The 11307-nt window shown below is 39.4% G+C and overlaps 1 protein-coding gene across 1 annotated transcript in view; it reads left to right on the top strand.

Moving 5' to 3' along the window:
* Positions 1–11307, top strand: part of PER3 (period circadian regulator 3) — a 60422-nt gene that overhangs the window by 32004 nt on the left and 17111 nt on the right. Inside the window, exons 13-17 of the mRNA XM_014586595.2 lie at positions 1166–1298; positions 2678–2796; positions 3035–3208; positions 8926–9156; positions 9829–10526. Of these exons, the coding sequence (XP_014442081.1) occupies positions 1166–1298; positions 2678–2796; positions 3035–3208; positions 8926–9156; positions 9829–10526 (1355 nt within the window). The remainder of the gene's footprint in view (positions 1–1165; positions 1299–2677; positions 2797–3034; positions 3209–8925; positions 9157–9828; positions 10527–11307) is intronic.

Raw genomic sequence — 11307 nt, 5'->3', positions numbered from 1 at the left:
TAGCAGGTGGCATGGTGGTTAAGGCGCTGGACTCCCACATGGCCAACTATAGTTCAAGTCCCAGACCTGGTGGCTTGCTTTCTCACTTTCCCTCTCTCGCTTTCTCTCACTCTGTCCCTCTCTGGTCAAATGAAAATAAATGAATAAATCAAGTTAAATAATTAAAAAAAAAAAAAAAAAAACTACAGTTCATGTTAAACTGGTGAAATCCAAATAAAGCCTGAATTTTTAGCTTCCTAGCATTGTATCACTTTTCATTTCTTTGCTTTGGGCATTATGTTCTGGTTGTAGAAACTAGGTAATGGGCATATGGAAGTTGTACTGTTTTTAATAACAACTCTTCTTAAGTCTAAAATTATTTAAAAATTAAGAAAAAGCTAATGAATAAAAACACATAAGATTTTATTCTTATCTTTCTGGCCACTCTTTTCCAGTCGTCTTTACTGACACATTCTCCTATAGGAAGTTTTAAGCTATTCAGTACTCAAGGCTGAAGGCCTTTTTTCTTTTCTCTGTTATCTCTGTTATCTTTGCTACCCAGTGTGACTGCTAGACACACTTGGCAATTTAAATTCTAATTTAATACAAATGAATACAATAAAAAACGTGATTTTTCAGTTGCACTAGCCACATTTCAAGTGCTTAATAGCCACAAGTGGTATTAGTGGCCACTATTGGACAGCACAGATGAGAACTGTTTGATCAGTTATCGTGAAAGTTCTGTTGAGCACACGTCCCACATGGGCAATGGCATGTACTTCGTTTTGCAACTCTTGAGAAGCACACAGTGTCTGAACAGACTGCTCCTAGTGATGCCAGGATTAATCAGTTATGCAGGTAGTGTCAGCATTGGAAAGTACCCCATCAAACTTTCACCTAATAGTTTCATTCCTTTATATAATCTTTGCCTAAAACATTTGTTTCATTCCGTATTTTTACTAAACAGAAGTGTGATCATTATAGGTATAATGTGCTCTGTACTTAATCCCATTACTATATATTGTGGATATCTTTCTATAATAGAAGGATAAATCTGAGCTCACTTTTAATAACTGTGTATGTTCTATTAATGTATATATCACAAAGCTGTGATTTAGTTTTGGTGAATAAATATATGTTCATAACCACATGGCAAATGCTCTTAATTGCATATCCTTTCTTTCAGATGAGCAGAAGGCCTCTTCTTCCTTGCAGACATTACAAAACAATAGCATGTACACTGAGCCTTATGAGGATTTGAGGAAAGATCAGCACAGCCCATCCTATCAGCAGATAAACTGTATTGATAGCGTTATCAGGTATGAGACACACGTTTTGATAACATGTTAGTTTTTCCCTAATGCATACCATGAAGCCTTCATAGAAGCCTTCATAGAATGTTTAAAAATTTATTTCTCTCCTTTCCATAAATGAGAGAGATGGATAGACAGACAGCATCCCGACAGGGCCTGTCACTGTGATCTACCCTGGCTTTCAGCCACCACAGATTTTGGGTACATGCATGCCCTATGTACTTAGGGAGGTCTCCAGGCTTGAACCAGGAACCTTTGCACATGGGATTGCCTAGTAGAGCATTGTATTTAACCACTGCCACCACTATCTGGTCCCCATTCATAGAAGTTTGAATAGCTGTTGTTTTGTCTTGATTTTTTACTGTAAATTAGTAGACTTTCCCCCCCAATTTTTGCCGTAGGGTGTGTGTGCTTGCCAGAGAGAGTGAAAAATCACCTCCCAGGGGAGACAGCCATGCCACAATCCCTTCTCCATTCTTCTCTCAGAATTTTGGGTACACACACACACACACAGAAACACACACACATGCATGTGGCATGTTTTTCAAATCACCAAATCTGGGACTTGAACCAGAGTTGGCATGTGGGATACAGCACCTTAACCACCATGGCATCTACTGGGCCTAAATTAGTAGATATTTGTGGAGTACCCACTGCATACAGTTTATAATGTACTGAACATCAGGAAGAGTGCAAAAAGTTAGAAGATGCATCCATTCTTGAAGAAGCTATGGAGGGCCAGCAGGTGGCATGGTGGTTAAGGGGGCTGGACTTCCACATGGCCGACTGTGGTTTGAGTCCCAGACCTGGCGACTTACTTTCTCTCTCTCTCACATCCTCCAGTGAAATTAAAATAAATAAAGTTAAATAAAATCTTAAAAACAAAAACTATGATATAGCTGAGAAAACAAAACCTAAGTTTGTCAAGGTTAAATTGTGTAAGATTTAGAGACCAGTTTAAGACCACAGTAACAGAGATTACAGTCCAGTGATGCAGGCCGGGATGCTCAGAGAATTCATCACAGAAGGGGAGCAGCAGTTGGCGTAATGGCTATGTCACTGAACTCCCATGTAGTTGACGGTGATTCGAGTCCTGGACCCAGTGGCTTAAACTCATGCTGGGCGCATGTGCATGCGTGCCCAAGATCCCAAGAGGAGAAGGGATTGCGGCATGGCCATCCCCTCTGGGGGGTGATTTCTCGCTCTCTGTCTCTCTGTCTTTCTGGCAAGCGCACGCACCCTATAGCAAAAACTTCTTAAAAAAAAAAATGAAGAAGAAGAAGAAAATGCAGAGTATCCCAAACAAGTGGCATGAGAAAAGCAAAGAGGTAGGAAATGGCACCGTTAGGGGACAAGTAAGAATGTGGTCTGTTGTGTTGTTTCAGATACCTGAAGAGCTATAACATCCCAGCTTTGAAAAGGAAGTGTATTTCCTGTACAAACACAACTTCCTCAGAGGAAGACAGACAAAACCACAAGGCAGATGATGCCCAGGCTTTGCAAGGTAACTGGAGTTCTCTTCACAGTTAAATAAAAGGAAATGTAAATCCATCCTTTTGCCCTTTCTTTTGAATATCTTGTCTTAAATTACTTCATTATGATCACAAAATCCTAGTTTGATATCACCTCTTTGTGGCTGGTAGGCTTTAACTTACCAGTTATAAGTTTCCATGTACTAGGTCTTTTATGCAAGTTTTCCACTGGGAATGTTTTTTCATTGTCGGTTTCTCTTACATCACCAGCGGTTTCTCAAATCCCAGCTATACCTGAATCAAAAATGCCAACAAATGGACAGTCCACAGATGCCGAAGGAGGTGTCCCGCGGACCATGTCCACGACAGCACTGAACTTGGGCTCAGGCATAAGCCAGTACAGTTACAGCAGCACCATTGTCCATGTCCCGCCCGTGGAGTCAGGTACCACATTTGTCTTTTTCTTTGACAATACACCCAACTCCAAATTTGCTATGAAGAGAAAATAAAAGTCATTAATAGCTGTATCACTTCTAATTTATGAATCCCCATTTCTTTCTCTAATTCAGTTAAACTATTTTTGGAAAGGGCATTGTATTTATTTTGATTACATATTTTGGACTGTATTTCTTTTTTATTATTTTATATATTATCATTACTATTATTATTATTAAGTTTACTATAGGGCACATCCCAAGAGGAGAAGGGATTGCGGCATGGCCATCCCCTCTGGGGGGTGATTTCTCGCTCTCTGTCTCTCTGTCTTTCTGGCAAGCGCACGCACCCTATAGCAAAAACTTCTTAAAAAAAAAAATGAAGAAGAAGAAGAAAATGCAGAGTATCCCAAACAAGTGGCATGAGAAAAGCAAAGAGGTAGGAAATGGCACCGTTAGGGGACAAGTAAGAATGTGGTCTGTTGTGTTGTTTCAGATACCTGAAGAGCTATAACATCCCAGCTTTGAAAAGGAAGTGTATTTCCTGTACAAACACAACTTCCTCAGAGGAAGACAGACAAAACCACAAGGCAGATGATGCCCAGGCTTTGCAAGGTAACTGGAGTTCTCTTCACAGTTAAATAAAAGGAAATGTAAATCCATCCTTTTGCCCTTTCTTTTGAATATCTTGTCTTAAATTACTTCATTATGATCACAAAATCCTAGTTTGATATCACCTCTTTGTGGCTGGTAGGCTTTAACTTACCAGTTATAAGTTTCCATGTACTAGGTCTTTTATGCAAGTTTTCCACTGGGAATGTTTTTTCATTGTCGGTTTCTCTTACATCACCAGCGGTTTCTCAAATCCCAGCTATACCTGAATCAAAAATGCCAACAAATGGACAGTCCACAGATGCCGAAGGAGGTGTCCCGCGGACCATGTCCACGACAGCACTGAACTTGGGCTCAGGCATAAGCCAGTACAGTTACAGCAGCACCATTGTCCATGTCCCGCCCGTGGAGTCAGGTACCACATTTGTCTTTTTCTTTGACAATACACCCAACTCCAAATTTGCTATGAAGAGAAAATAAAAGTCATTAATAGCTGTATCACTTCTAATTTATGAATCCCCATTTCTTTCTCTAATTCAGTTAAACTATTTTTGGAAAGGGCATTGTATTTATTTTGATTACATATTTTGGACTGTATTTCTTTTTTATTATTTTATATATTATCATTACTATTATTATTATTAAGTTTACTATAGGGCACATGTGCTCAGTAGAGAGAGACAGAGAGAGAGACAGACTGACAAAAAGTGAGAAGGCAAGCCACCAAGTCCGACACTTGAACTGCAGTTAGCCACGTGTAAGTCCAGCTCCTTAACCACTATATCACCTGCTGGTTCCCAGGACTGTATTCTTCATTCTGTTATTTATTGATGGAGTTAGTTGGCACATGTAAACACTTGGAACGTGCCTGGTAGGTATATAGTAGTAAGCCCTCAATAGGTGTTAGCCATTATTAATGGGACTGCATCAGTCACTTTGTGGTGACCTTTAAAGGAAATATCACTTCATACATAGACTGAAGTTGTGACTACACCAGTCATGTTTTGTTTTGTTTTGTTTTGTTTTGTTTTGAGAGAGAGGTTTTTGCTATAGGGTGCATGCACTGACCAGAGAGACAGACAGGAAGCAAGAAATCAGCCCCCAGGGGAGTGGCCACGCCACAGTCCCTTCTCCTCCAGCCTACTCTTGGGATTTTGGACATGTACACACACCTGGTGTGAGTTTCAAGCCACCAGGTCTAGAACTCAAACTGTAGTGGACCACGTAGGAGTCCAGTGACATAACCACTATTCCATCTGCTAGTCCCCATGTTTTTGTATTGGTCTGATGAATAAAGTGGGTTTAAACCTTCTCTTTACATAAGACTTAGTAAATTATTCTGATCTAATGTTTTCCTTTCATTCCTTTTTACTGCCTCCTATCCTTTTGGCTCTTTTGTTACTTATAATGATTTGGTAGATGAGATTATGACAAATGTGTTAAATTGAATTTTCAGATCATCTCTTAATTTCTCTTTGCTAGTCTTCAGTGTCATACTAGCCAACTCATGTTACACTGTTACTATTAGTGTGTGTCATTTCCTGCTCTTAGTTATTCGTTGGTATTAACTCAGTAAATCCTCCCAACAGTCCTGTAAGGTAGAGAATGTAGCATTGACAAGAGTGCTGTGGAGTTTTGGAAAATGTTCCAGGACACAACTGTTGTGAGAATAGATTGCATTTCTAATCAGCCAAAGCTAGAGTTTTATTGGAACTGAGGTAGCACCTTAGGACAGGAACATTTTTTAGTGTACCTTTTTTTTTTTAACGAGTTTTTAATCTTTAGGGCACATGTGTTCATCAGAGACAGAGAGAGAGAGAGAGAAAGTGAGAAATCTCCCTCCTGGGGAATGGCCATACTGCAGTCCCTCAGGACTCTCAGGAATTCGGGCACGCATGTGCATATGTCTGGCATGAATTTCAAGCTGCCAGGTCCAGGACTTGAACGTATTCGGCCATGTGGGAGTCCATTGCCTCACCACCATGCCACCTTCTTGCCCCCAGTGTACCTTTTTTAAATACTTCAGGTTCCTACTTATTCATGGCTCAGCCCCTACATCATAGGAAGGGTCTCAGCCAATACAGAAAGCTCTTTTGCATTGTGCCATGATGCCTATACTCTGGTCTTAAATGCTTTCATTTAAGAAAATATTTACTGATAGTAGTTTATCCTGATCTTAAAATAGTCTCAGCATCTGTAAAGTCACGTCTTTATTCCAAGGGAAAAAAGCATTACCAGAGCCCATATATTCTTAAACTATAAAGAAATTGTTTTATCTTTTGCTTCCTAGAAAGCTCACATTCCTGCAGTTTACACCCTGACTCTAATCGTAAGTTCGATCTGAAAACCAGAATTCACAAGTGCATTTTCTTGCAAATCATTACTTTCATTTTTAGAGAGACTTAAGGTACAAACGGGTGGAGTAACCTAACCAGCCCGTGGTCTTGTGGCACATAAGTAGCAGAGTAGGGAATCTAACTAGTCTCCAGGAGCTATTGCCATTAATGATATTTTGAACCTGTAACAGCGTCTTTGGCTTGGGTAAACTAAATTAGAAATCAATAATAATGTATTTAAACCCAAACATTTCAAATAACACATTTCTGAGTAATGTGTGATTCAAAGAAGAAATCACAAAGGGAATTAGAAATTATTTCAAAGTCAATGATAATGAAAGTATAACATGCTAAAATTTGTGAGATGCATCTAAAATAAGGTGCTTATAAAGAGATTAATAATTTTACATGTTAATGTTGAAAAAGAAATTCTCAAGTAGTGATCTAAAGCTCCAATTTAAGAAACTAGTGAAAGAAAACAGCAGACAGCATAACAGTTACGTCGCTGGACTTCGATATGGTCAACCACTGTTCAAGTCCAAAAGCCGGTGGCTTAAAACTCATGCTAGGCGTGTGTGCATGCATACCCAAAATCCTGAGAGGAGAGTAGAGGAGAAAGGATTGCAGTATGGCCATCCTTCCCGCGGGGTGGTTTCTCACTGTCTCTCTGTCTCTTTCTGTCCGTTCAGTGAGTGCACATGCCCTATAGCAATGATCTCTATTAAAAGAAAAAACTAGCAAAAGAACAAAGTAAACCCAAGGTAGAGGAAGGAAATAATAAAGATAAAAGTAAAAGTTAACATAATAGAAAAGAGAGAATATTAAAGCTAAAAATAGGTTCTCTGACAAGACAGACAAAATTTGTAACCCCTCATGCCAGTATGGAATAGTCCTGATTCATGTAGCTTTATAGTTAAGTCTTAAAATCAAGTAGTGTAAAACATTCAACTTTGTTCTTTTTCAAGATTTGCCTTGAGGATTCTAGTTTTGTTTTGTTTTTTCTGTATGGATTGTAGACTCAGTTTCTCTGCCTTTTTCTTATTACAGTTTGTATTTTTCTGCTGCTTTGTGTGACTGGTGAGTGTTGACTGGATGTCAGATACTGCAAAGGACTGCCTGATACTTTTTGTCTTTCTACAAGTAGTATTGAGCCAATTAAGTAACTGAAAGGCTTTGCTTTTTAAAACTTGTTAGGCAGGATGTGGTCTCATTTTTCTCTACTACTGAGGCACAGTCTTCTGAGTACTCTGTCCAATACCATATGAAGTATGAGATTTTCCATCTGGCTGATGGGAACAGGCACTGTTCTCCACCTTGTGTGAGCTTTGGTATTGTTCTCCCTAATCCTTTCAGGGTTTTTTTTTTTTTCACATTACTGCACTGTTTTTTTTTTTTTTTTTTTCACATGACTGCACTGGTATATTTTCTGAATACTCTGGGGGCTTTCTTAGAGCTCTCTGATTCCCCTGTCTGGGCCATTCTCTTCCCACCAGACTACTTTGGAAACTGATAAAGTTCTCCAAAGATGTTGTTAAATGAAAAGGTAAGTTGCAGGCTACATATATGCCTTCTGGGTAAAAATAGGGTCAAAAGGAGGGAGATAAGACTCTATTCATGCATGTATATGTATGTGTGTGTGTGTCTTTATATTCTTTGTATTTTCTTTATATTTCTTTGTATTGTCTTTATATTCTTTATATATATATAATATATATGTTTATATACATATATGTATATATATGCATGAATATATATAATATATATACACATACACTATATGTTATACACACACACACACATATATGAAGAAATGTGAAGGACATGGGAAAGAAATGGTTTCCTTGTTGGGGCAAGGGCAGTGAACAAGGGGCAGTGGGTGTGAATGAGAATTAGGAAGATGGTGGAGAGGAATAGGGAGAATTTTCAAAATACTTTTTTATTTAACTATGGGGCCCGTGTGTGCACCAGAGAGAGAAAATGAGAAATCACCCCAAGGAGGGTTGGTCATGCCACACTCTCTTCTCCATTCTCCTCTCTGGACTTTGGCACATACATGCACCTAGTGTGCCTCTCAAGTCTCAGGCTCTGGGACTCAAACTGCACAGTCAGCATGTGGGATCCAGTGCCTTAACCACCATTCTACCTGCCAACCCCCCTAAATATCTTTGATATTTGTCAGTATTTTAACCACATAAATATATTACCTACTTAGAAAATAAATTCAAAGATTAAAAAAAGAAAATTTTTTAAGATTCATAGAAACAGAAAAATATTTTCAATGAAAAAAATTTAAATAGGGACCAGCAGTTGGTGTAATGGCTATGTCACTGGACTCCCATGTAGTCGACTGCGGTTTGCATCCTGGACCCGGTGGCTTAAACTCCCGCTGGGCGTGTGTGCATGCATACCCAAGATCCTGAGAGGGGAATGGAGGAGAAGGGATTGCGGTGTGGCCATCCCCCCTGGGGGATAATTTCTCATTTTCTGTCTCTGTGTCTCTGTCTGTCTGGTGAGCGCACGCACCCTATAGCAAAAAAAAAAAAAAAAAAAAAATTAAATAAATATATGCAAACTGATTATTACAACTCCATAAATGCCTATAAATGTGAACAAAGAATATAAAGACAGAAAAATAAGAATTTTTGTGCCAGACTAACCAATTTTTTTATATTACAGTAGTTATAATAATGTTTATAAAAATTCCCTGAAGACAGTTTAAAAAGTATAAAGCAAATAAATACAAGTGATTTAGAGGAATTAAAATTAAATCTATCTTCAGCAGAAAATGCCACCCTAGCATGTGAACCCTGGACCCTAAACACACAGCCAGCTCCTTTGGCCTCAGAAGAACTGAAGCATATAGGACTTACAAAGGCTGTTCTGTCAGCCCACACACAGAAGGAAGAACAGAATTATGTTGATAAATTCCGGGAAAAGATCCTGTCATCTCCCTACATCTCCTATCTTCATCAGGAAAGCAGAAGCAAAGCTAAATATTCATATGTTCAAGGTAACATATTCTATTTATCTTTTTAGCTGTTACAAATCATATTTAAGTACTAGGAGAATTGGGAGCGAACAACAGGAGTTTCATGTTTAAGGAACTGATGAGAGATGCTAAAATAAATGTATTTGTATCACTAGTTTATCTAGGCTATTTCTTAGTTTCTCTGTCTGAGAAACTGATTTTTCTAAGAAGCCGATGGATGCTAAAGTAAGATTATTTTATAGCAACAATTTTTTTTGGGGGGGGGAGAGGTTTTTGCTATAGGGCACATGTGCTCGCCAGAAAGAGAGAGACAGAGAGACAGAAAGCGAGAAATCAATCCCCAGGGGGATAGCCATTCCGCAGTCGCTTCTCCTCCATTCTCCTCTCGGGATCTTGGGCACGCACACACGCCTGGTGTGAGTTTAAGCCACCGGGTCCGGGACTCGGACCACTGTTGACTACGTGGGAGTCCAGCAACATAGCCATTACACTAACTGCTGATCCCAACAGTTTTTATCCTGAATTTTGTTCTTTTTTAGAACTTTTTTTTTTTGTTATTCCTGTTGTAGACATAGTTACCATTGACAATTGTTTATTATTTTGTCATCTACTTAAAATTGCCTGTAAATAACATGCTTCTCTTCTTTTTTCAGTCTAATTTTCCATAATATGCCTCCACCTTTATGCTTTTAGGAGAGACTACTTCCAAGCAAACCAGTTCAGCTGGTTACAAGAAAGGGAAGCACAAGCGGAAGAAGCTGCCTGTGCTGTGGGACAGCAACAGCCAGAGCCCTCCTGATGACCTCTGTTCCCACGGCAGGGGCGAGCTTCAGAACATGCAACCCTGGGACCCTCCTGCTGCCTCCTCTCCCCATGCCTCGGGCCTGGCATTCCCGTCTGCCATGATGATTCCCAGCCAGGCGCCGTATCTTATTCCAGCTTTCCCCCTGCCAAGTATGAGCTCTCTGGAAAGAGAACATGCAGCCTCAGGAGCTGTGCTGGAATGTCTGCCTAAGCCACTTCTGCCTAGTGGCCTGCAGTCTTTTCCAGCTTTCCCTTCTCCTAACCTGGATACTTTTATGACCATTTTCCTGCATGGACCTGCAATCTCTCCTCTGTCATCACCGTCCTTCTCTCCATATTCATTTTTGGGAGCAACGGGCTCTCCTGACATGCCACCCTCAGTATCAACAGTGACTCCAGACCTGGAACCACCATTTTCAGGCATCAACCAAAGGAGAGTCCAGGAGAAATGGGAGACGCAGAGTGAAGATCACCCATTTATTAATTCACGGAGCAGCTCACCATTACAGTTAAACTTACTTCAGGAAGAAATGCCCAGATCATCAGAATCTTCAGATTGGATGAAAAAAGACACGTGCCTAGAATATGTAAGTGATGCTAACTTGCAACACACCAGCAAGGAAGTAACCATGAGTCCTCTTAGTAAAATAAAGGTTCTTTTGGGGTTCAACATCGATAATCCGAGTAGGTAGTCTGCTTACAACTAATTGTAAGCCTTGTTCTTCAGAAACATGCACTATATCTAGCCAACTCCATTTACAAGGCAAGAATGGAAGAAATCTATACTTTGTGAGATTTTCCCCAGAGTGCTGTCTTTCAAGTTTTCTTTGTGCACTAGGTTCCCTCCACCCTTTAACATTTGCTAGCCAGGTATTAAATTTAATGTATTAATTGCCTATAAAATATATGTTTCACTTATACCTGGGATTATGATCTGGTACAATGGAAATAAGTCATATTGACAAGATACAAATGCAGCAGTTGCACATTTGAGCGCATAGTTGTAGAACAAACGACTGTGTGTATGGAGGGAATACGAGCCACTTTAGTCATTATCAGGAAACGAGGTAGTTTCTAGTTTGACACACTGAAAAATAAAAACATTTTTGGTCAATTTCCTTTCACTTTTCATTCCTTTACCTAAAAAGGCATTCTCAGATTTATTTATCAGATTAAATATTATAATCTGATGTACAATTATAGAATCCAAGACAAGTATGAATATGTACACAAGTTTTTCTTCAGTCTTCCCTTCAAGGTATAGTATCCTTCATTAATAGATGTTTAAAACATGATGGTACAACTCAAACAAATGTACTCACATTTCTTTTCAGGTTTTTGTCATAGGAGGTGTACACTTGCCGGAGA

The sequence above is a fragment of the Tupaia chinensis genome, unplaced genomic scaffold (genome assembly GCF_000334495.1).
Source record: "Tupaia chinensis unplaced genomic scaffold, TupChi_1.0 Scaffold000146_1, whole genome shotgun sequence".
Classification (NCBI taxonomy): domain Eukaryota; kingdom Metazoa; phylum Chordata; class Mammalia; order Scandentia; family Tupaiidae; genus Tupaia; species Tupaia belangeri.
Note: the sequence above shows the minus strand (reverse complement) of the source record. Positions and strands in the feature narration are given on the sequence as shown.